The sequence below is a fragment of the Lolium rigidum genome, chromosome 6, assembly GCF_022539505.1.
Source record: "Lolium rigidum isolate FL_2022 chromosome 6, APGP_CSIRO_Lrig_0.1, whole genome shotgun sequence".
Taxonomy (NCBI): Eukaryota; Viridiplantae; Streptophyta; class Magnoliopsida; order Poales; family Poaceae; genus Lolium; species Lolium rigidum.
In genome coordinates this window covers 298,718,958-298,745,808 of record NC_061513.1, presented here as the reverse complement: position 1 = coordinate 298,745,808, position 26,851 = coordinate 298,718,958, and the positions used below count along the sequence as shown (strand labels likewise).

General features: G+C 44.4%; 1 protein-coding gene across 1 annotated transcript; it reads right to left on the bottom strand.

Moving 5' to 3' along the window:
• Nucleotides 1-21,956: 21,956 nt before the first annotated feature.
• Nucleotides 21,957-26,560, bottom strand: LOC124665049 (mediator of RNA polymerase II transcription subunit 22b-like). The gene is made up of 4 exons (XM_047202443.1): nucleotides 26,393-26,560; nucleotides 26,252-26,317; nucleotides 24,902-25,136; nucleotides 21,957-22,184 (listed from the first exon to the last, which is right to left on the bottom strand). Exons 1-3 carry the CDS (start codon nucleotides 26,558-26,560, stop codon nucleotides 24,909-24,911), a joined length of 462 nt encoding a protein of 153 aa, XP_047058399.1. The 3' UTR covers nucleotides 21,957-22,184; nucleotides 24,902-24,908.
• Between the last annotated feature and the right edge of the window lie 291 nt (nucleotides 26,561-26,851).

Genomic DNA, 26,851 nt, shown 5'->3' with positions numbered 1-26,851 from the left:
CAAGTGACCAAATATCAGGTGCCAAAAATAACTCCAAGAAAATAAACTTGATTGCACATAGAGGATGGCATGCGGGTCCCATTTAGCAGCAGCGGTATCAATGTTTGAGAGGCGGCATGAGATCGAAAGAAAAAGGCAAGTGACCAAATATCAGGTGCCAAAAAAATCCAAGAAAAGAAACTTGATTGCACATAGAGGATGACATGCGGGTCCCATTTAGCAGCAGCGGTATCAACGTTTGAGAGGCAGCATGAGATCGAAAGAAAAAGGCAAGTGACCAAATATCAGGTGCCAAAAATAACTCCAAGAAAAGAAACTTGATTGCACATAGAGGATGACATGTGGGTCCCATTTAGCAGGAGCGGTATCAACGTTTCAGAGGCGGCATGAGATCGTAATAAAAAGGCAAGTGACCAAATATCAGGTGCCAAAAATAACTCCAAGAAAAGAAACTTGGTTGCACATAGAGGATGACATGCAGGTCCCATTTTGTTACAGCGGTCTCAACGTTTCCAAGGCGGCACGAGACCAAAAGAAAAAGGAAGTTGCCAGAAATCATGGGGTCTAAAAAATACAAGAAAAGAAAGAATTTTGGTTCATAGAGGATGACATGCGGGACCCACGATCCTGCATCGTAAACGGCTCAATCGGAAAGCGTTGAACGAGATGTCGCGATCGAGAAAAAACAATGCTAGAGAGGCTGCCATCTAGGCCCTATATCCCTGGGCGGTGCGTATTTACGTTGATTCGGTCGGCGCACCCGAGAATTCATGATGCACCACGTCTCGGGCCACCATACGAGATATTTTGGACGCTTTCGTCGGGCTAGGTAGCCTCAAAAACGAGAAAAAAAAGTTTTGACATGCACCACAGAGAGAGCAAAAATCTTCGGCCATGGTGCATCAGCAACCACGACGCGACTTCAACTTCATCGGCCGTGTCAACTTTTCTTGTAGTGTGTTGAGCCTCCAAGTGCAGAGGTTTGTAGAACAACAGCAAGTTTACCTTAAGTGGATCACCCAAGGTTAATAGAACTCAGGGAGGTAGAGGTCAAAGATATCCCTCTCAAGCAACCCTGCAATTACGATACAAGAAGTCTCTTGTGTCCCAAACACACACAATACACTTGTCAGGTGTATAGGTGCACTAATTCGGCGAAGAGATAGTGAAATACAAGTAATATGGATTATTATGAGTAGTAATTGCAATCTGAAATAAAAATGGCAGCAGGCAAACATGTAGCACGATTGGTTGTAAACGGTGTTTCAATGCTTAGAAACAAGGCCTAGGGATCATACTTTCACTACTGGACACTCTCAACAATGATACCATAATTGACTACATAGATATTATCACTTCACTATGCTACTCTAAACCACTCTCCGGTTTGATAATAAACACAAATTCATTGCGTAGGTCTGCATAAGCATTCCTTAAAGTTCGCATTCCAATCTATGGACACCCCACTAGGGATGGAATATCGAGCAGCTCGAATCGTTAAAGCTTGGATCATTAAGGCTCGTGATCGTTAAGGCTCGGATCGTTAAGCTCGTTATGACTAACGAGCTAAACTCATTGTTCGGCTCGGTTCGTTATCTGCTTGCGAGCGCTCGCGAGCTGCTCGATAAGAACATTTTGGCTAATTATAAGAATTAGTGTAATACATAAATTAAACTTAACATATGCATAGTTTTATTCCCAGGAAAAACTTAATAGTCGCTGAAAAGCATCAAAGATGATACATCACGAAGACACCATTACAGTACTTAAGACATAACAAAAAATAGTCTCCAATAGTCAAAGAATAAAATGACGTCTCCAACAGATTAAAAGAGCAGGTCAAATGAAGATGGCTTCCGTTAATTGCTTCCCACAGAAGAGTCCGGAAATGGTATGAATTCCACATCATCATCACTATCGTCTTGCTGCAAAAATAAATGATATTGCGTTAAATTTTTCACTTTAGTGTACAAAGGATCAAGGATTCACGGCACACAAGAGAATGACAAGTAAACTTACAGGAATTATATAGTTATCTTTTGATCCTTTTATGAAGCTAGCAGCACAAATAAGTGCCTCAACCATTTTCGGGCGCAAGGAACTGCGGTAGTCATCTAAAACTCTACCCCCTGTAGAGAATGTGGACTCTGAAGACACACTAGTTGCTGGTACTGTCAGGAACTTTCTTGCTATCTTTGCAATAACAGGATACCTATGAGCATTCAGCCTCCACCAATCGGCTATTTTGAAATTACGATCATCCATGGGATGAGTTTTGTCCTCAAGATAGCAAGTCAATTCAGACTAACATGGCTCTGTGTTTGTCTCCTCCAAGAATGACTGAAACCCACTCAATGTGGACATAGATGTAGCTTGGTTCCTACTAGAACTTGCACTTTGTTCATTGATGTTGGCTGCCTCCTTCTGTCCCGATTTTCTACCTCATAGGTAGCATACATATCAAAAAACTCTGCTTTGATGTCTTCTGCCTCACGCATGCCTTTCTCTCTGCCATACAACTGCTTAAAACAGTAGTCAACAAGCTTCATTTTAAACCTAGGATCAAGAATGGTTGCAATGACCATAACATTGTTCTTCACCTTTCTTTTGTTTCTCCCGCTGTCATTGCCATTCTCACTATAAGTGCTATACCAGTATTTATCAAACTTGTCAAGCATTGCCTTTCCCATCGCCTTCAAATTCTCATCATTACTTTGCACAACATGGGTGTTCACAGCAATCTTAACATTCATGATGTATGGATAAAAGATATTAGTAGTAGGGTAGTTCGAACCTGATAGTACAGTGGTCACCTCAGCAAATGGTTTTAAGATTGGTTGCATTCTTCCATATAGTGTCCACTCTTGATCAGTAGGCTGCAATTTGTAATTAGGATCTTGTTGAGCATATTCATCCAAAGCTTCTCTATACAAAATACTAGCATCCAACATCCCGTGAGTGGAACTCCATCTGGTGGATACATCTAGGCATAAGCCTTTCTCAACATCAACCTTGAGAGAATCACAAACTACTCTGAAATTTTTCATGCGTAATGGAGACTTTTTCAAGTATTTGACAGTCTCTCTAAGCTTGCCAATCAAAGGTTTCAACGGTGCAATACCATCATTCACAATCAAATTGATTATGTGTGCACAACAACGAACATGAAAGTACTTAGGTACGAATTTTGCTGATTTCCTAGCTTTGAAACGGCCCGTCAAATTCGTAGCAGCAACATCATTCGACGAAGCATTATCCATGGTCATTGTCATGATCTTATCTTCTATTTTCCATTCTTGGCAACATTCAAACACTGCTTGAGCTATGATATTTCCTGAGTGTGGTGGATCTAACTCTATGAAATTCAGAACACGAGATTGCATATTCCATTCATCATCTATGTAGTGAGCAACCAAAGCTAAGTAGCACAGATTCTGGTTTGAAGTCCATAAATCAGATGTCAAACTAATGCTCTCAACAAACCTGAGTTGCTTCTTCAGAATTTCTTTTCAGATAAATATACCTTCATGCATTCAGCTCTAATAGTTTTTCTACCAATGAACTTGTATGATGCATTCATATAATTCATGAGGATATTAAACCAAGCATGCTCTACCATCCTAAAAGGATACTCAAGCACAATTATCATCTTCTCTATTATCTTACGACACTCCTCGTGATCATATTCATTATTCACTATAAGAGATGCACCTGGCTTTTCGGGATCAAATCCAATTGTACCTTGACGCAGAAGTTTTGCTTTCTTGTTCAGTATGATTGGGCAAGCATCTTTATGCCTATTGAGACTAGTAGTTGACCCTCCACCATAAGCAAACAACTCAAAACAATGCAAGCACTTCGCCTTTTTAACAACTTCACCCGGCCTCTTCTTCGATACAGATTTGACCTCTTTGAAATACTTCCAACACTCTGAACGCTTAGCTCTAGTTCTCTTCACTTTGGCCTTACCATCAGCACCTTGTGTGGTTTTTATTTTCCCTACTTTCTTTGGCATCTCAATGGATCCGACCCCCTTCAAATTCATTGTCATTTTGGCCATCACCTAATCCAAGAGATGGCTCGGACATTTCATCATCCATATCAATCTTCTCTGCCTCGTCAATTGCTTGATAGTCATCATCAACCTCTATCCATTCATCTTCCTAAAAAAGTGAAAAAATAAACAACATGATTAGAGTAATGATTCATCACATCTTCTATTAATCGGATTTTGAGGCAAACAATAAACTGCACGTAGCGCTTTCTGCATAACTAATTGATTCATACTATCTAACTGCACGTATAGCACTTTCTGCATAACAAATTGATTCATACTATCTATTTTGTAACTCACTGATTCATCACCAACAACAATAATTTCCCCTCCCTCTGCTTGAACATCACTGGTCGGTGGTCGACGTGCACGCACAGGTTCAGCTCGTGGAGGCTTTCCAGCCGTCGAGACAATCGCTGACTGCAGCGGCGCCGGCACGCCAGAACCAGAGGTTGTCTTCGACTTGGAGGCCAGCTGCTTCCGCTTTTCCATTGCGTCGACGAGCTGCGACGCGGAACACGGACGAGAAGCGACGAGGGCGAGGGACATGGGGGAACGGCGGAAGCCGCGGAACACAGACAAGAAGCGACGAATATATACAGCAGGAGAAGAACAGCTAGGCCACCCCACCGCCGTAGCCATTAATTGGATCAAGAATTCAAGATGGGGAGATGAACGAGGAGACAGAGTAGGAGATAATTGGATAAAACGAGGAAGAGGAGGCGACTAGGTGGGTTGACTACGTATCGTTCCGTGTGGTTGTGACTCACTTTAGTCCTTTGGTCTGCCTAGACGGGCTTCATCTTAGATGGGCTACGAAATATACTGGGCCAACGCTTTGTTGTCGATCTTAACGAGTAGCTCACGAACAATATCTGCTCGATTGTTTAGCTCATTAAGATTAACGAGCAAAAATGTTGCTCAGCTCGGCTCGTTAAGATAACGAGCTGAGTTCAAACAAGTCGAGCAAGCGAGTGCTCATTAAACTCGTCGAGCTTCGAGTTTTATGTCCAGCGCTACACCCCACACTGTCACTTTGAGCATACAAAGATGGTACTAACTAGTCACCACAATTCATAAGTATTTATGTAAATTAAGCTTAAGAAACAAACACGATGTGCACACTGTCACCTTCACACCGTTGGACAAGGTGTCCCCGGAGATCACATAATAAAATCACTTGAGTAGCACAATAGTTGAAGAATAACATCTACTTATTCAACTAGATTACAAAGCTCATGATCACATAAAGATCATACATGGAGAGATAGATCGACCACATAGCTACCGGTAAAGCCCTCAGCCTCGGGGGAGAACTACTCACTCGTCATCGCGGGAGTCAGCAATGGCGATGAAGATGGCGGAGGAGTCGATGGAGATGGCTCCGGAGGCAATTCTCCATCCTGGCAGGGTGCCGGAACAGAGAATTTTGTCCCCCGAAACTTGTCTGTGACGGCGGCCGAGCTACGGAACTTTTCATGCATGGAGGCTGATTGATTTAGGGTTCACGCGTCGGGAGGCTTCTTATAGGCGGAAGGGTGAGGTCGATCGAGGCCAGGTGGCCCCACACCGCCCCTAGGCGCAGGCCAGGGCTAGGCCGCGCCTAGGGCTGGTCTGGCCGCCTTGCTGCATTTCTTCGACTCCCCTCTAGACTTCGTCTTCGTTACGGAAAAATATTGACTTCGGTCTTTGTTTCGTCCAATTCTGAGAATATTTCATGTACAACTTTTTTGAAATAGAAAACAGCAGAAAACAAGGAACTGGTACTGTGGCATCTTGTTAATACGTTAGTGCCGGAAAATGTATAAAAGTGCAACGAAGCATTAGCAAAACATATATAAATTGGTGTACATGGAGCATCAAAAATTATAGATACGTTTAAGACGTATCAACCCGGAGTTGATGAAGGTAATGGTGAAAGGTACCAACAATTTATACATTAAGTAGCATGCAAAGTTCATGATTTAGAACAAAAATATAAGAAGCAAGCTGAAAAAGCTTCCAGCCAAGCTTGATGATATATTTGATCCCACTATTAAAATCCATTTTGGAACAAATGAGGTGGCTGCACTTTGTGATCTTGGTGCAAGCGTCTCCATAATTCCAAATACCCTATTTGATAATTTAGGAATTGGGCCATTTAGAGCATGTCTAACAGGCCCCGTAGAACCCGCCCACCTCGTAAAATTCCGGCGGGATACGGGGCAGGCGCGGTTTGGGCCGTCTAGCAGGCCCCGTATTCGGGCCGGCCCGTTTCGGCAGAATACGGGGCCCAGGAAATCGGCCCCGCCGCCCCCTACTTATACTAGGCGCAGGTGCGAGTGAGGGGTTAACCCCTCACTCGCAACCCTAGCTCTGCCGTGCGCCGCCGCCTCCTCCTCCTGCTCCGGCGAGCAATTAGTCGCTCCCCCGCGCCGCATTCCACCCGCCGCCACCTGCATGGATTCCCACCGCCGTAGTACCGCCTCGCCGGCGAGCAGATCGAAGCGATCCCGCTCGCCGGACACCGTGGAGGAGGCGTGGCGGCTGAAGTGCAAGCGTTCCGCCGCGGGGAGCCGCCGTGCGGCGTGCCGGTACGCCAGCGTGCAGTACATGCCGGACACGCTCCGTGAGTACGCCGCGGGTGGGCGGTGGTACCGGCAAGACCCGCCGCTCAAGCCGATGAGCGGCGAAGCCTTCGAGACTTGGCTCGCCGAGTGGCAGCGCGACCGCGCGTCCAAGGCAGCATGGGCGGCGACCATCGGCAGCTCCAGCGGCGGAGGAAGCGGAGGCGGAGGAATCGGAATGTATGTATGATCCATAGTATGATCAATGAAGATGAACTTCCCGGGGTTTTATTTTTGAAAATACGGGGCGAAATACGGGGTCTGCTAGACGGAATTGCTCGAAATGGAGCAGTTTTTCGATACGGGGCGAAATGCGAGCATTATACGGGGCAGCGAAATACGGGGCCTGTTAGACATGCTCTTAGAACAATTGAGCTAAGACTGCACTTAGCTGATTCAACATATAGACAAGTTGTAGGCATAAAAGATAATATTGTAGTAGAGATTAAAGGATTTCCCCATCGTATAGATCTTATTATTGTGAACATGCCTGAAGATCCTATAGCTTATATAATCCTAGGAAGTCCATTTCTTAGAACTATCAAAGCTCAGATCAATTTGTATGAAGGGAACGTGAGGATTGGACTACCATCCAAAGACCCATTTGTAGTACACTTCCTTAGAAAGAAGAAGGCCAAAAATGATGATGATGGGATTATTACATTGAAAGCTAACTATTTTGTAGTGGGTCTTCCACTTCCAACTCTTAAGTGATCACCATCTTGATCAAGCGAATTGACCTTAACTAGAAGCGCTTCATGGGAGGCAACCCATGTTCAATAAAGTTTTTCTATCTAGTTCTTGTTCAAGTTTAATGTTTTATTTGTTTGTTTCGTTTTGTTTTTAATAAAGAGTGTTCATGATATCCTTGTAAAAGAGGAGAAGAAGTTAAGCAACAATGTCTTTTTGATTTTCGATGCTAAGGGTTGCGCATTCTTGATATATATGTTTTTCCTTAGCCATTTTCAAGGTAATGTTAATGCATAAAGGCACGTGAAGATTGCATAGAAATTTTTAATGTTCGCAGGTTACTATAGCTTTGGCGACCATCAGTACTATTGGACCAGACCGTATCATGCGCCCGTACCGCATCCACGACCACGAAAGAGAAAAATTGAAGATTTTGTCGAAACAATATGTAAGGATGGCGACCACTGACCGAACCGTGCGCCCGTACCGCTTTGACGAGGGAAACGTCAATTCTTCGAAAATAATTTGTAAGTTTGCCGAGCATCGGTACGGGGGGATATGGCCGTACCGCCCGACCATACTGCGTTGACCGCCTTAGTTCCGAGGCGGTTGCACCTTGTACGGGCAGAATGCGCCCGTACCACGCGTCGGATGACTTAAACACGCAGAGAAGAGGTATGCAAACCCAAATTTTCATAATCTCTCTCTTGCTCCTCCAAACTCAAAACCTACTTCATTGGATCTCCAATTTCGTCCGTTTTTTATTCGATTCTTCGCACTCATCGAAGTATCGTACGTTTCTCCTTCGATATCCAACTTTTTATTCGTGAATGCACGCTCTAGCGTTTGTCATTATCAATCTAGACTTAGATCATATTATGAACTTCATCACCTTAATGAGCATGCTAGATCGCAATTGTAGAGGAGATTCTTTTATATGATGTGTAGAGGATGATGATATGTCTATTTCTATCGGATCATATTTTTATTTTTTTGTTAAGATGTGCTTAAGGTACTAAACCGCTAATTAACTTTTAGATGAACACAACGAGCTGCTCGCGCGTTGTGGCTGCACAGGCTGCACTACCGGTTGAAGACACACCCGCTTCGCTCGGTATCGAGTTTGAAGACCGCCGTCATCTCAACCGTTTCAACCGCCTCAAGGACCGCGAGATCAAGTCGACAAATGAGCATGCCCGAATATTCTTAAGCAACTAGGACTACGCAATGATTTCAATACTCTTTGCAACAATGTTGGTTTGCTTGATTTTTATTTTCAGGAGGCCGCCACTTATCGCCGCTTGACACTCGAGTTCCTCAGCACCCTGAAGCACACGGTGAACTGTGCTACTACAACACTGAGGAGAATCAGCCCAGAGTTGACCAGATATCCTTCCGCTTGATGAACCTTGAGTATGTTTTGACCTTGGATGATTGGTGCAACCACTTTGGCTTTGAGAGCAGTGCCACCGCAAACCGCTATTCTTGTTTTTCTTTGAACCCCTCACCTAGCATGTATTTTTCTAGGATCAAATACCTAGCACACTCCCTCGGGGAAATTCTATCGAGTGCCCTGCTATTCTCTATGTATAATATGTTATTGCTAACACCTTGCAGGCACGAGGTGATTTAAGAAGACTTAATGAGGAGGACATGATGGTCCTCGCAAAGGCTGTGTTCCCAGAATGCAACCTCCACCCAAATTTGGGTGCCATTCTTGTTCTCTACTTGAACCACCAAGCACTTGAAGCTCGTGGATCCATATGTGAAGGTGGAGTCATCGCCGTTTTGGCAGGAAGGCTCAACATCAATGTAAGTAATTTACGAGCATTGGAAGGCCCTCGTCGCCTTGGTTTTACAACTCTGAATGCATGTGATATGGTTAGAAAAGTAGAAGGTAGATATTACTTCAATATACCGGGAGCTAATCACTTGATCGCTGCCCCTCTGCCTAATGGTCTATTCTCTCTTGAGGAAAGGCATTTGCATTATGATGCGCAGGTTGAGGAAAATCTACCCCCACAACAAGATGAACCGGAAGAAGGATAGGAGGTTGAACAAGAACCTCAATGACCAGAATAGGAGCAGCAGCCACTCCATTACTTCACCATCTACTAGGACATGTACGCACTCGAAGGAAGCATTGAGAACCTGAGCAACCTCGCCATCAACCATCGATACCACACCATCGAACTCAATTCCCACTTCACTCATTGGAGCAGCCAATGTAATAGTGGAAATTATCCTCCACCACAATGAGCTCACCAAGAGGGCTTGCAAAAGCCTAAGCTTGGGGATGTGTTCCTCAAGCATTTTTATTTTTGTTGAATAAATTTGTACTCCAGCTCTATGAGAGAGCTTTGAAACACTCGTGTTGGTTTGTTCCAACACTTTGATTTTTATTTGCTTTTCATTTTAGTTTGTTTTTTCCTTTTTCGTTTGTTTTGTTTTAGTTCCTTACTTTGTTGCCATTCTCGTTTCTTTTTCCCTCTCTATCCCAATTCATGAAAATACAAAAAGATTTTTGTTTTATCCTTGTTCTTGAAAGCGCTGAATTTTCTAGTGCCTCCTTGCTTGATATTATTTATGAGAGAGATATACTAAGAGTTTTGAAGGAACACATCATAAGGAAGAGAAATTTGGAGCCACCTACAAGAGGTATGTCTTATTTATCCCACTTTTGAAGTTTGAATTATTTATGCTAGTCAATAGGTTTGTTAAGATATTGTACCAGTGGGAGTGATTTGAAAAAATTGGAGTAGAGCTTTATTTGTATGCTTAGTTAGTTATGAAATTTCTTACTCTAGTTCATCTAGTTAACCGAGTCTTGCCATGGAAATAATATTGCCAAACAAGTACGACAAGAAAAAGTCTTAAAACTCTGACTTGTATGATGACCAATTGTCTTAAGAGTTTAACTTTGAAGATACTTAACTCCATAGATGTTGTGATAGACTTGATAGCACTGTTCATAGGAGTTGTTTGATGGAATTGAAGTCTAGTGGTAGCTGAGATTCATGCCAAGATGTAAGGTTGTATATAAACATGAGATATTGCTTTACGCGTGTCAACATATGCTTTAGTGTCTGATATTGCTTTATGTGTGTCAACACGACTGTTGTGCACACTCTTGGGATACTAGCACTACTGGCCCCATGATTGTCACAATCCTACAAAGTTATTCATGATTTTTTACTTGGAAACTATCAAAGAAATCCGAAAGATATCACTTCTCAAGTCTTGGCATGGACTCGCTACTATTAGATAACTATATTCTTGAAAGGCATTGAATGGGTAGTAAGTGTTTTGATAGCCTTGATCGATTGATGTGGGCGCAATTAAGATACTTCATTGCTTATACCTCTTTAGACATGAATGCTCATACTTAATTTGATGATAATAAACATCCAGTGTTCCTTGGCAAACTGAGAGTTAACTATTTAGGCTAGAGTGATTGTTTACACAACTAGCTATTCATACTTATAATATTTATTGTGATTGCCTCGAGTTACCAATGCTTGTATTATATTCTTGGCACTTCTCTAACTATGCTAAGCTTTCAAATGGAAGAAGTGTAAAATCATAAGGCTACCACTTGTAAGTGACTTTGCTTTCTCGTTTTTTAGTTTAAACGCCAAGTTCCTTATGGTTCTTTGTTTCTTGCTCGAGGACGATCAATTTTAAGCTTAGGGATGTTGATGGCTGTAAAATACGTCATATTTTCCCGCGTTTAAACCCTTAGCTAAGTCAAGAAATTGACTAAGTTTACCTCTCAACTTGCCACTAATGCATGATCAATGCAAAGATGTGCAATCTCTTCTATATTAGGATATCACGTTATAATGGAAAATGGACCTGCAATTGCTGAAGAAAATCACGTCAGGAACATGGCAAAGTTGACTACGCTCGGAAAGGCAGTTCCAGGGGTTTTAACGGGCATCGGTACGGTCAAGCCCCGCCCGTACCGTCCGCCCATATCACCTGCGGTTGCGTTCCCGAGGGCAAACACTATAAAAGTCATGAAGGGACCGAAACTTAAAAGAGAGCCATTCGTCGCCAAACAGAGCCGTCATCCACCAGATCCATCCGCAACACACTGATACGTTGCAAACGTATCTATAATTTTTGATGCTCCATGCTTATTTTACACCAATTTATATATGTTTTATTTACACTTCGTTGCACTTTTATAAATTTTCCGGCACTAACCTATTGACAAGATACCACGGTGCCAGTTCTCTGTTTTCTGCTGTTTTGTATTTCAGAAAAATTGTGCAGGAAAATTCTCGGAATTGGACGAAACAAAAGCCGAAGTTCTTATTTTACCGTAACGAAGACGGAGTCTAGAGGAGAGACGAAGAGGCGCCACAGGGTGGCCACACCAAGCCATGGCGTAGCCCAAGCCCTGGCCGCGCCATGGGGTGGTGTGGGCCTCCCAGGCATCCACCGACCTCGCCCTTCCACCTATTTATTCACGATCTCGGGAAAAACCTAAATACCCGAGCCTCCATCCATGAAAAGTTTTGTCACGGCCACCATCGCCAACCCTAGCTCGGGAGGGTTCTGAAGCTCTTTTCGGCACCATGCCGGAGAGGGAGATCATCACCGGAGGCCTCTACATCGCCATGCCCGCCTCCGAAGTGATGTGTGAGTAGTTCATATCCGGACTACGGGTCCATAAGAGTAGCTAGATGGTTGTCTTCTCCAATTTATGCTTTATGTTTAGATCTTATGAGCTGCCTATCATGGTCAAGATCATCTTTATGTAATGCTACATGTTGTGTTTGCTGGGATCCGATGAATATTGAATACTATGTTGAGGTTGATTATATACTTGTCATATGTTATTTGTGATCTTGCATGCTCTCCGTTGCTAGTTGATGCTTTGGCCAAGTAAATGCTTGTAACTCCAAGAGGGAGTATTTATGCTCGATAGTGGGTTCATGCCTCTAGTAATCTGGAAGAGTTACAATAACTTCTAAGATTGTAGATGTGTTGTTGCTACTAGGGAATGCTTTATCTAAAGATAATTCCATTGTTTACTTTACACACATTGCTTAATGCGATAATCTGTTGCTTGCAACTTAATACTGGAAGGGGTTCGGATGATAACCTGAAGGTGGATTATTAGTCATAGATGCAGTTGGATTACGGTCTATGTATTATGTTGTAATATGCCCAAACGAATCTCATAGTAATCATCTTGACATGTATGGTCTTTATTCTGTCAATTGCACAGCTGTAATTTGTTCACCCATCATGTTATTTATCTTTATGGAGAGACACCTCTAGTGAACTGTGGACCCCGGTCCTTTCTTTTACACTGATAAAATCATCCTGTTCCGTTTACTTACTGCAAGCACTGTTCTCTTTAATTTCACTGCAAACAAACATCTCTTTCCATACAATACAATTAATCCTTTGTTTTCAGAAAAATCGGTGAGATTGACAACCTCACTGTAAGTTGTGGCAAAGTATTTCGGTTGTGTTGTGTGCAGGTTCCACGTTGTTGCTCACGCCGGTAGTGCGCCCTGCCACAAGTTAGCTAGCAGCACCTTCAGAAGTCACGCCTTTCTCCTACTGGTAGATTAAACCTTGGTTTCTTACTGATGAAAAACTTGCTACTGTGCTCATCATACCTTCCTCTTGGGGTTCCCCAACGGTGTGCAATTTGCGCTCATCACACACCGAGGGAGATCCATCACCATAGTTCATCCATTCCATCCTCCATCTCCTCCATAGCCATAGCCATCACCATTGTAATAGAGATCTCCTTGAGAAATGGCGACAATTGTAAGAATATTATGATTTCAATCTAAGTCTTTTGCACAATGATTTCTATCTTTGTATTTGATCCATCACCATAGTTCATCCATCCCATCTCCCATCTCCTCCATAGCCATAGCCATCACCATTATAATAGAGATCTCCTTGAGAATTGGCAACCATTGTAAGAATATTGTGATTTCAATCTAAGTATTTTGCACAATGCTTTCTTTCTTTGTATTTGATCTTGATATTATGTGTGAGTAGTCCAAACGGGCTGCGGGTTGGGGTGAATCCTCATAGCGTTCGTGTGCATCTAATCTTTTGTTATGTGTAAGGATTAAATAGGAGTTCTGCGATCTTGTATCCTTGTCTCTTTGCCTCGTCTGGATGATCTGCAGGTACCCATATCATTCGAGTCGATCAAGGGAAGTGGTGGCATTAGTGGAGAACGGTGTGTTACCACGAAACCTAAGTGATAGAAAGGGTAAAGTAACGGTACGTGTTTAATGATTCATTGGGGATCATAGCATAATCATCTAGCTAAAGGCTTTGGTCTGTATTTACTTAAAAATTGTTGTTGCTTGCGGTTGTGAGGAGAATGGTTGGACCATTAGGCTCTTGTCACCTCTAGATTTAGGGGCAAGGGTATTTACGGATGTGCTACTCACAAATCTCTTATCTCCATTTTATTTGTTACACATATGAGCTTTATTTATATATGTATGCATAGTTGCAGGTGAAACCTTAACCCTGGCCTATTTCCATCATTGAACATAACCCCCTTAAAAGTAAACTAGATAGGTCCGGTAAACTGAAGATAAAATACACTAGCAAATTTTATAGACGTTTCCTTCATAACCATTTAGCAGCGCTTTCCAAGATTCGATTAAACCTAGATCTTCTCGGGAAAAATCTTACCATACTTCAATCTGTAATCCGGATCGAAGGTATCACATTCCAGCTTCCGAAGAGCTACCTGCAAGGTGGTTCCCCACCTCACAAAGTTGTGACCGCATGCAGAAAAGCGGCTCTTGATCAAGCAACATTTTAATGTTGTGATCTCCAAAACCAGACATGATATCTACAAAATACTAAATATAAGTTCATTAAGACATTTATTCATTTGTAAAAACACTCAATTGGATTCTAAAAATTTGGGAGTTATTTGCACTTAAGTTCATTAACCCTCATAAATGACACTAAGTAATGCAAAACTTATGAAGTGGCACGTCACCATTGATGTTACATCACTAATGCCGATGGCCACGATTGGTAGGTGACCTTTCCAATTGCAACACTATGCAACTCTTGTTTATCTTTTGATTGGTGTGTCCTGAACTCATGACCATCATGCCAGGACGCTAAAACAACCATGTGCATTCTGCTATGAGAACCATTCATCATATACTCTTTACAAATGAACACACGTTTGTACCCATGTTACATGGAGCACATTGTGAGGTCAATTCTAGTGACGTTGCTACAGATGGATGAAACTACTACTTCATATTATCTGAGGGTTCACCTTAATGAAAACTAATGCGCAATTATAGTGCTAAGAAAAGGATAAACATCACATGCATTTAATATTTGTGATATGGTATAGTCTTTGATCTTCATTTTGTTTCATCATGATGACAAACTCGCTCCTCTATCATGGCGCCATGATCATCACCATGGCTGCATGGAGCACCTCATCCACCGTGTGGAAGCACTTCCATGTACCAGGCGCCTCCGGCATGTGACCTCCGTCCTAGCGACCTTCGTGGAAAAATATAAATAGTTATGACACGTAGGTCATATTCAAATAAAATCACATGGTGATGACGTTTGGACTCCAATTGCAAAGTGTTGTGTTAGCAGAGTATTTTCCCCACAAGGGTGACTTGAGGGTTATATCGAACTCTTGGCGAATGGAGTAAAGAATTATCTCTCCCTCTCTTCTTCTAGCAATCCTACAAAATAAAACAAATCCTTATGTCCCTAACTCCACCGTGTGGTTGTGAAGCACAAGGTTTTGTGTAAGTAAAAATAAAGTAAAGTAGTAACTAGAGTAAAATAAACGAAACAAGTGAAGTAAACTAGGTAAAAGCAGTAAATGTTTGTTTGTTTTGGGGTATTGAGTGCAAATAAGATAGAAAAGTATTTTGTATTTGGGATTAAAATGGTGCTGCAAATAAAAATTAAGATAAAATCAATGGAAAGGTGTTTCTTATGATTAAAATTGGACCGGGGTTCATGGGTTCACTTGACTATTCTCTTTTTTAAGTTGTAGTGGACAATAACAATTCATCAATGAGATATGAGGAAAATAACTTTAACATGTGTACGATACACATTCATTTGGGCATCACGTCATAATAGAGATGATGCACAACACATCTATCTTATTCCACGAGACAGGAATAACTTCAAGCAATCTTGTATTAAGAATTAACAGATTATAGCCATAAATACATTAACATGATGTTTGAATATTAATATGCTACCTTGAACAAACAAGATCATCACTTTTGTCACGTGACGAAAATAGCACATGCATTCACTTTATCCCTAGTGAGATTGCAAAAGAAAAGGCAAAGCCATAATAGATCATGAATTTGTTGTCACTATTCAATCACCAAAACCATGTTATTCCTTCTAACACACACATCACCCCACACACGTTCTTGCATACTAAAGATCCACCAATAATTAAGAACGGGGTACATAATATGCATCTATCAATACATCTTACACAAAGTATAACAAAATATCATAGAATAAAGATCCACCATATAGGTATTACAAATATGACCATAATCATGTTGGGTAGCTCATATGGCACTAAGAACTACGAAAACCATGAGATAAATAGATGAAACTACTTCCACAAACCCGTGATCCAGAGGTGGACTACAACCCCTTGATCATAGTAATGATGAGAAAGCCGTTGGAGAATGTGGAGATCTCTCCGGCGGCGGCTTCGGCGGAGTTTCCCCCTTCAATCTTCACTGTTGTAGCCTCTTTTTTCGTGTTTCGGTGTTTCTGTGGCGGTCTCCTCTAGAGAACCCTTGGGGTTATATATATAGGGTTTTAAGGTAAAAATACATCGGTTTGCGAAAGAAGCAAGTCGATTACAGCCGAAAGAGGGGGGTCGCGCGCCCTAGCAAGGTGGTCATGCCACCTGCCTTCTTTTGGGCCCCAGGCCCCTCCAGGTGTACTTCAAGGGCCCATGTTGCTTCTCCCGATGAAAAAATGGTCCTCCAGAAATCCTAGCTTAATTTTATTCCGTATAGGTCTCTGAAAGTGAAAAATACACAAAAAAGAGTTTTCCTGTTCTGTCGAGTTTTTTTTTGAAAGGAATACGGTAGGGGAAGCCCCTACAGTGATTTTGTTTTTTTAATAATAAGAACATAAATTCGCGTCCCTGGGGAGTTGAACCTAGGTGGCTGGGTTGCACATCCACTACCCTAACCAAGTGACATAGGCTCACTTCTTTGTTCTGTAGTGTTATACCACAAATAAAGGGGATCATTGGTAAATCCCCATAAATCAATGTAAAACATGGTATTATCATCATATATATTGCAAATGTGTGGGAATTCATTCTAATAAAGGATAAAATTCATGTATGCATTTTACATGCATCAACATCCCCAATATTAACCTATGCTCATCCTCGAGCATAAAGTTAATAAAGCTAATAAGAACTTTGGAATATATTGTATTGCTTCTAAATAATCATGCAAAGTCTTACATGGTTCGGTCAATAAAGAATGACAATAAGTAAGATGAACTCATAAAGTAATATAACTCTTACATTCTACAAACATGCATAATCGTAAATAACATCGTAAGAAAATGAATGATAAGTATTATGAATCGTAAACATGCTTGGGAAAATTCTATAGAGATTATTTGCAAGACTCTTTGTCCTCTTTTTTTTTGATATTCCTGACTCTCGGCCATAAGAAAGTAAGTAGGGAATGTATATGCTAGATCTCCAACAAAAATAAAAAGATAACGAGAGCATAAAACAAGTTTTTAAGATATGCAATTCATGTCAACTATACTCATAAGGATGTGGTACCATGTATCTCTTTGTTTCAGAGACACCTATGATTCATGTATTTGACCTCTTATAAGTAAGTATTGCCTCATGCTCCAGCACTTAGAAGACCACACCTCGTATTACTCAAGTTTAGATTAGCGCAGACCTTTCACATATTTGTTTTAACCAAGAATAACACAAAGGGGTACCTCTATGCAGCCTGTACAAAAAGAAAAATCAACTAGAAAAGTATCGTTTTAAGCCATCCATACCGGGACAACAAGGACAACAGTCTTGTAAGCATCCTCTCTAACTTTTTTCCATACATATTTTTTTCTTTTCTGACTTCTTTTTTCAAATGTAAAATATTCTTTCTCTTTTCAAACTTCCTATTTTGAGGATGCTCGTGCCGGAACTTTCACCATGTAAGCATGGCTTCTGGTTAGTACCCCAATGCACCTTTATTTCATCCGAGATGGCCGTCAGTAACTAGGTGCATGATGATCAACTAAATGTAAGTGCAATGTTGAAAGGTGTTTCCCATGACATCATGGTTCCAACCTAGCTCATTACTCATAATCAGTCAAAACCATGACATGCATAGTGGTTTTTTTCCTTCCACACCTTACTTTCCTATGAGCTTTAAATTACACAAAAAGAAATATTTTGAAATGGTTAGAGGCATCGCCTCTTGAGGTTGGCTCTACCTTGGAGCTCCTTCAGGGCGAGGACGAGGATCATATGCTTGCCATCATCGTTGTTCAGCAGTTCGTCGAGATCGAAATCATCCAACGACGACGAATCCTTGAAAATGAACTCGTATATCAATGATGAAGACATCTACAACAAATCCAAAGTCAAAATCGGACCATGCGACATGAACGGAGCTCGGAAAACTATATCCAAGATCAAAATCGATGAGTTACTGCGGCGGACTCGATGCGGTCGATTCGGGAGGAGAGAGGGCGCCAGGCGACCGGAGGAGTTCCTCCGCTGTGTTGCGGTGGAGCGCGGAAGCTCCTAGGCGGTGACCGCATGGGAGATGCGGCCGAAATAGATGGCGATAGGCGGCGACGGCGGAGAGAGCCTGCGCAGAGCAGAACGCGGGGAGGGGGCTAGAAAATTTCATCGCGCCATCTCCCGCGCGAGAATAGAGTTTTCACTTGACTCCGGCCGCGGAAACCGTGTATTCACAGTTCGGGTGTAGAATTTTTTTTTTTGGAGCAACCGGTAGAAGCACTGCCTTTTCATTAAGCAAGAGGGAACAAAACGGTCCAAACTGTACAAAGAGAGGGTATTTTTTAGCTTAAGGTGGTCAAATGCCCAGAACCCACCATGAAATACGAGCTACCAAAAGAAAAACTAATCCGGCTCGGCCGGGATGACCGGGCCGAAGCCATTTATAGCACGATCCCTTTGGAGGATATCCTCGTTAGCGATGCTTGCGACCTCAAGGTAGGTAAGACGTTGTCCAGTGAAAATGCGCCGGTTTCGTTCCTTCCATGCGTTCCAGAGTACATATAAGAACCGGCCGCTGATGCGTTTCTTTTCTTTCTGCGGCTTTTCCTTTATCGTGTCATTCCACCAGTCAGATATGGATTGGAAGTCAAGGCGTCGGTCATCGGAGGAGTCGCCATCCCAAGATTTGATAAGGTTCCAGACGGCCGCCGTGAACGGGCAGTTTCTGCAAAGGTGGTCAGCAGTCTCAGGCTCGCTGAGACACAAGGGGCATCGAGGGTCGTGAGGCCATCCTCGGATGGCAAGCATATCGGCGGTAAGGAGCTTTCCATGAAGGGCTAGCCAACCGAATAACTTGCATTTGGGCTCCGCATGAGCCGACCAAATCTTCATGGCATCGAAGCGGGCTTGGGAGCCAAGGAATTGTGCCTCATAGGCGGAGGTAGCGCTGTAGGTTGAGTTGGCATTTAGCGTCCAGACGATGTTGTCCGGCGACTCGGGGGCAAGGTTGATGGAGTGGACAGCCTCCCAGACGTCGATATATTGCGCGAGCAGTTGAGGCGAGTTAAGGGACGCGATAGAGCGGATCCAGTTGTTTTCACTTAGCTCTTTGGCGACCGTACGATTCTTCCTCGAGGCAATTTTGTAGAGGTCGGGCGCCCATTGAGATAGAGGGCCCCGAGCAAACCAGTTGTCATGCCAGAATTTGGCTGTCTTTTTCGGAGGCCTTTACTTTTCTTTCGGTTGCTTCATTTGGGTATACTGAATTTAATCGGCACGCGAAACCAAACAAAAACTGTAAACGAGTTGTTATTTTACGGGTTTGATGGATTTACGGGATCCGCAAGACTTGCGCTAAGGGCATCTCCAGCGGCGCGACACATTTCGGACACCCAAAATATCCACGGACGTTCGTTTCCGTCGTCAGGCGGACGCGAAAATGGTCGCTTGTCCGTTTGCGTCTGGGGCTGGCTCCAGCGAGGCGACACATTTTCGGCGCAGCCAGAATTCAAAAAATAGAAGCACGCATCAACTTTGCACCAAATTTTACAGCCGCAATTTGAGGGTTGAGACAAGTTCATCTCACTTTGCATATCGTACGACGCAAAGTGGAGACCAAAAGGAGCACAACAAGGTCTGAACAGCAATAAAAATGTCCAAAAGGAGGCCAAGGTGCTGGGCGCATTGTGCCGGCGATCAGGTGTCTCGCGCGCGGATTTCGGCGCGCCTCTTCATGAACCAGACCCTGGTGTTGTCGTCGACGCTGCTCAAGTCGGCTAGCATGATCCTAGTGTCCTCTGCAAGGATCTTGGCCTGTGCGTCCATCCTCCTGGCCTCAGCGTCAAGCAAGTTGGCCTCGGCGTCTGCTTTTTGGACCTCAATTACCTCTTTGGCGAGGTTGTGGTAGATGGCAGCTGCGGCCTCTTTTTCCAGACGCCTCTTCTCGTCCCTAGCAGCCAAGGCGGCACGATTGTCGGCCATTATCTTCGCCATGCTCTGGGTGAACACAAGGGCCTGCGCCTCCCGTTGTAGATCGGCCTTGGTAGCCTTGTGGCCTCGGGGACGAGGTGGAAGGGTTGGACGGCCTTGATCGTCGTCTTCGCCGTCGAGGTTGATCGCTGTCCCATTCCTCCGGTTGAGGTCGGGAACCGCCGCCCCGTTGAACTGCTCCGCCGCCCCGGTCAACTCCACCGGCGGCAGGCCGGAGGCAAACCGCGACGCCGGGTGGCCCTGCAAGGGAGCGGGAGTTCCAGGACACAGCTGGGAACTTACCGAGCTCACCGACGAGACCGGAGGAGCGACGCCGGCGATCACCTCTCTCTTGACGAGCATGTAGCCCTCCGCTAAGGTCGGATGGAAGGCTACTTGCGCGACGCCGGTTTTGATCTGCATCTGCCAGGACTGCTTGTTGGCGGCCGCGGCAGTCTTCATCTTCTGGTTCCTGCGCCGGCCGCGACGTTTCGCGGCCTCAATCACTTTCTCCTCCGGGGAGAGCACCTTCTTTGCCGCCTTCGGCTTTGCCTCCCGGCCGCCGCCGGTGGCGGCCCGCTTTGCTTCCGGCGGAGCCTCCATTGTGGCTACTGTCGTGGCTACGGGGGAGTGTGGGGCGGCGGCGGGTGCGAGGGTTCGCTCCGCATCCATGGCGGTGGCTGCGGCGGCGACGACGTCCATCGCTTCTGCACTGTTCGCACCGGTCTAGTTTGCTTTTTTCGCGCGGGGAATGGCCAGTGGAGGAAAAATATCGGCCTCCCTCCCACTGACGCGCGGGTCCTACGTCTTTTTCGGCGGACACTCGGCGCGACCACGGAGACACAAACCTGGCGCATATTTGTGCCAGGTTTGGGTCTCCGCGGACGGGCCGGTCACTTTGCGTCGCCCCGCTGGAGTAGGACCCAGACGCATTTTCGTTCACGGCGCGGCGCCGCTGGATATGCCCTAAAATCGCTTGCAGGACATGCGCAACGCAGATTCCTCGCAAATACCTGCAACCCGTGGGATCTCCAGCCCGTCTCTCTCTCGTCTCAGCATCAGGCAGGCAGCTGCAGGCCTCGTTTCAGCAACCTGTTGTGTGCCTGGTTGAGCATTGCTGTGGCCTGTGCCCTGTGCACTGTGGCATCTCCAGCCGTCTGTCTCTTCAAGCGAGCCGGCCGGTCGCACCATGGTCTCAATTCTCACTCGCATTCATGAGCTGATCGATGCTGCATTCTTTTACATCTGCCAAGTACAGGTACATTACCGCAAGTCCAAGTCCAACAGGCACCCTGAGTCCCTGACTGACAAACGAAAGTTTACTGACACGGCTAGCTGCTTCAGGCACACTCCATGACTATACAGCTCCGTGGACTTGAGGAACAAGCTCCTGCATGTTTTCTTCACGACCAAGACTCGGCCAGCTCAGACCACGGACAGTAGCTAGGCCAGTGGCTAGTGCACATGAAGAAAAAGGAGTGTTATCAAGGACAGAAGAGTATCTCCCAGTCGACTGCATACACGACACGTACAGATTTTTCTGGGGCCATCACAGGCTCACAAGTCACAAGTACAGAGCTGGCCTGGACATGACATTTGAGGAGACAAAGGGAGGCCGAAAAGGTCACATTTGCACCACATAAGATTGCCTTTCTGGCAAAAGGATTTTCATCAACATTTTTTTTTTTGAAAAAGGATTTTTCATCAACATAGTAGACGATTTCCTACAACTGGTCGCAAGGAATTCAAGCCCAGTTACTAAGTCGGACAATGGAATTTTTTTGGGTTCAGACAAAGCTCACTGCAAGTCAGAAAAGGAGCACAAGAAATTATAACGACTGCAAGTCAGAAAAGGAGCACAAGAAAAGACACCTCATTGAAGTAGAAGTTGTAATAACCCTCTAAAAAGGACAAGAAATTAGGAAAACAGATAGAAACTAGAATTAGCATGCCATCTCAATAGCTAATACAACATCATTGGAAATGAGTGCATCTGTTCTCAACCTACACAGTTTGAGCTGATTTTTAACGCAAGATATATTCACCACGTCCTTGCACAGCTCCTCTAGAGTCACTCTGCTATCAGTGGAAAGCCAAAGACGTCCTGAATCCATAAACGGCAGCCAAAGTTAATGATAGAGACTGATCTTATAAAATGTTAATTTGCACTTATTTAATCTAGAATCATATTCAGATCAAAAGAATCTATGCTCAACATATAAGGAGCAAGTCAAAGAATTCAGGTGTAAGGCCAAGTTCTTCAACTGAGCACCGAGCTCCCATCTTGCTAATTAGCAATTGCACAAAATACATGAACTTTAGTACTTTTCCTAGAAATTCCATGCTTGGACACTTGACTATTCATTCAAGAACTATTTGGTAGTTAAGTTGTTTGATTCTTAATTGTCAACAGTAATTCACCAACTTATATTGTTACATAGTGGCACCAATCCAGTGGCTACAGGGTTAATTAGGAGGTTTAAGTAAGTTAGAGTGGGTTTAGATTACGTATTGTGTTGGGCAAAGAGTTAGTTAGAGTTCTTTTTCCTGCAAGTCAGAAGTAATCCAGGCTATATTATGCCCAGACTAGTTATTCCGAAATTAAGCAATGAAATAAACTCAAACCCAATCTACGTCCTAGTCTCCTTCTAGTTCGTATCAATCAGCAGCTCTGGGGCTCCGAAGCTACAGACTTCGGCCTCCCATCGAGCGCCCCTAAGACCTTAGATCAGGGTCAGGGGCTATCCTATCCTCAGGTTCTACCAGTTCGGTATCAGATTCGGCGGTCTACGCTGCTCCGCTCACCATGAATCCTGACGATAAGCTTGGCGACGCCACAGTGGCTGAGGTCCAGGAACTCGTCCGAGAGCAGGTTGGCGAGCAGATCAACACGGTCAGTCAAGGCTTCGTTCGATAATCTCATCAAGCATCTGGACTCTTACTTTAGCCCTGATGGCGCAGTGGGCAAGCTGACAGCTGGCGTGCGCAGGATCTCAGACGCTATATGTGAATCAGACCAGCAAACCAAGGCACAGGGGTTGGCCATCGTCCAACTGGAGAAATAGGTCCAGGGAGATGGGGGCCTGGACGACCAAGAAGGTCTTCTGTCCCGCCTCCGGTTCCACCTCCTTCAAAGCTGAGCAATCCTTTCTTGCCATCGGCATCCATGGCGGCGTCCAAGGTGGGCTCCTACCCGCAGGAGAACGATGCCAAGGAGTGGGAACACAACGGTGGGCACTTCCGATTCCCCAAAAAATTGACCTCTCTACCTATGATGGTAAGGAGGGACCGCTGCCCTGGTTGACTACTGCAACGAGTACTTCTCCGGCCATGCAACTCCGGAAGTGGACAGGACATGGATGGCAGCAGTTCACCTTACAGGGGCGGATAGCCTGTGGTATCGCCTACTGAAGAACAAGCAGGGATGGCCCTCATGGCCTGCTTTTGTTTCTAGCATCAACGCTCATTTTGGTCCTCCATCAAGAAGCAACCAGTTCGGCGAGCTCATCTCGCTTCATCGCACAAGCACGGTGGAGGACTACCAAGAGAAATTCCTCACCATCCTGTCACGCTGCGAGACACTGCCCGATGCACAGGAGCATGGTGTCTTCACCACCGGCCTGGTCGACCAAATGAAGACTCAGGTGGAGCTCTCCAAACCAGCAAGACTCGACGAGGCCAAGGACCTAGCCCGCTCCTGGCTACAGCTTCAGTCCCAGGGGGTCCAGCATATTCCAGGACAACTACTAGCACAGTACCAGCAGCACCAACAGAGAGCTTGGCGTCAGCAGCATCCATAGGGTCAAAGCCATTCAAACGGCCGACTCCTACAGAGATGAACATCATGGAAGCCAAGGTCTTTGTTTCAACTGTGACAAGAAGTTCTCTTCACGGCATCGCTGCGAGCAGCTCTTCGCTCTCTAAATCGTTCCTGGCTCTGATGATGAACAAGTTGACAAGCCAGGCTAGGCTTTGTCACAGCCACCCTGCATTCCAGCTCGTGGGGCAAGTTGTCTGGCAAGGGAAGGAGAGATGTTACGTGGTGGCAACAATCCAGCGGCTACAGGGTTAAGATTAGTTAGGCAGTTTAAATAAGTTAGAGTCAGTTTAGATTACATATTCGGTTAGGCAAAGAGTTAGTTAGAGTTCTTCTTTTCCAGCAAGTCAGATGTAATCCAGGCTATATTATGCCCAGACTAGTTATTCCAAAACTAAGCAATGAAATAAACTCAAGCCCAATCTACGTCCCAGTCTCCTTCTAGTTCATATCAAACAGCAGTTATGGGGTGCCGAGGCTACAGACCTTAGATCAGGGTCGGGGGCTATCCTATCCTCCGGTTCTACCATATATCCTTACAACCTACACTTAGATTATTAATAAAGGGGAAACATGAGAGAGAAAGCTCCCATGCCAGCTTTTTGCTGATCATAAAGATGAATCTAAAAGGGAAGCAGAATGCATGTAAAGGAATTTGAAATACAATTCGTGACATATCAAGCAACAACAACAAATATCAAATATCAGTCTTAACTGTTTGGTTGTGGTTCCTACTACTAATAAGTCTAATGGTGTCAAGGCATGAAGTTCTTGTTCGACAGGTGCTATTTCCAAAGATTATTCATTGCAAATATTATTACAGAACATAAGGTACCATTGTTCCAAGCATATATAATTCTTGCTTCATTTAGTTGACACTGAAGGTAAATGTAACAATTTGACAGTCATTGTAGAGAATCATCTTTGAAAGAAAAGTGATGCAGATTACGAATTTTCTCTACAACTAAAAACACACATATTTTTTTCAGACAAAATATATTCACCTCAGTATTAGAGCGGAGTCCGCACAACAGATGAGTAGTAATGTGCCTCCAACTCCTTAAGGCTTGCTGCTGCCTCCTGCCCAATTCTCTCCAGCATTCTGTCGGTTCCCTCTGCCTGCTGATTGAGCACCTCAATCCTTCTATCAACATTCTCACTCAAAGAAGCAAGCCCAGAAAAGATGGCTGTCCTCTTAAGCTCGGATACTAGTTTCAACAGAGAATCCGCTGAATGTACCTGGAAAACATTAAACAGAAGTTGACAACCAAGCAAGATGAAGGCCAGAATAATTTTTCCTCCATCCCAAAATGTAAGGCATCCAAGGTTTACTTAGAAGTTCAACGTTTTCTAAGTTTCACCAAGTTTATACACAAAAATATGGACAATTACAATACTAAATCAATACCAATAGATTCGCCATAAAGTATAATTTCTTAATGTGTCCATTCAAAACTGTAGATGTAGATTTTTTTCGTAAATATTTTAGTCAAAGTTAATATGATTTGACTTTTGTCTAATCCTTAGGCGCCTTACATTTCGGGACAGAGGGAGTAGTAGATTTGATGGTATTCTAGAATTAACTAAACACTCAGCAGGTTGCAGTACAGCAGAAATATCAAACCAGCTGCTAGCCTGCTACCATATACTATCTGTAGAGGAAAAGAAGTGTTTCGACTTTTTAAAATCACAGCACTAAATATGGAGAAAAAATGAGGTTCTAATCGTCTATGACCATTGAAAAGGCCAACTGCTGGGAGCCAGCGCCACTGAACCAAGGCGTTCCCAAGCTTCAAATTTTATTAACATCTGTGAAACTTTACCCTGCACGTCTAGACTTAGTTTGTTACATATCTTGCTTAACTGATCTCTGTTTTGATCGTATCCTCATTCAATCTAGCATCTGCACTTTCACCCTAGCCACATCACAGCTGTACAATTGTTTCTTCTCATGTTGAGTCTCATCTCCATAGTTACACCATATCAAGTGCAGGATCTCGCACTACAGATCTGCAGCATGTAATACATGGATAGCTTCTCCTACTTCAAACATCGCTTAATTAGGTGCCACAATTACAAGCTACATTTCTAGCCTAGGTTCCTGCCCTGGTTAGATCTTAGTATCTCATATTGGTTGATGCCAATATTAGTAGCTCGCAATGGCCCCTTGCAGTTTGATTTGGTATCATCTAATTACAACACCATGGACATTACGGCACAGGAGTCATGCAGCAATTGAGTTAAGCAACAACAGCATTCCGGGCATGGTTCAGTTTCAAACACAGTGGAAAGAAACAAATCTCCGAACAAGTGGTGGGCAGCGAGCGAGCTGCTGAGCCGTGGTGGTTACTTACCATGCGGGAGGCGCGCATCTCCATCTGGAACTCCTCCTGCGAGTTGCGCACGGGCGGGTCGTTGACCTGAGGCGAGGGAGGACACGGGGTTAGGGGTTAGGTAGCCAGGATGCGGGGGCACGGAGGAGAGATGGGGCGTACGCGGGCGATGTTGATGAGGGCGGAGAAGTTGTCGACGAGGCTGGCGACGTCGGCGTCGGCCTTCTGGAGCAGCGCCCTCTGCTTCTGCGCCGCGGCGGCCGCGGCCGCCGCCGTCGGTCCCGCGGCGGTGCCGCCGGCGCCGCCGATGCCGCCGCCCAGCTTGCTCATCCTGGGAGAGACGGGTAGGGGAAGGATCGGAGGAGGCCAGCAAGTTTTGGTCCAGTTGACACAGGGCCGGGGAAGGCTTTGCAGGCCGGGCCGGACAAATCGATGGCTAGGGATGACGAGGAAACAAGGCCTTATATGGGCCTTGACAGTCAGAATGGTCCGTGAACCGACAGTCAAAGATTTTAAAAAGGGTGGTCCGTGAAAATGTTCTAAAAAAAATGGAGTTCTCAAAAAAAAAAAACGTGGCACACGATAATTTTTCAATAAAGGGTGGTTTTGTTGATTACAAAA

Excerpts from the sequence above, each read along its gene's own strand:
- LOC124665049 (XM_047202443.1), bottom strand. The coding sequence starts at position 26,560 with ATGAGCAAGCTGGGCGGCGGCATCGGCGGCGCCGGCGGCACCGCCGCG. Across the intron at positions 26,318-26,392 it reads CCCTCATCAACATCGCCCGC|GTCAACGACCCGCCCGTGCG; the intron begins GTACGCCCCATC and ends CCCTCGCCTCAG. Across the intron at positions 25,137-26,251 it reads AGATGCGCGCCTCCCGCATG|GTACATTCAGCGGATTCTCT; the intron begins GTAAGTAACCAC and ends AATGTTTTCCAG.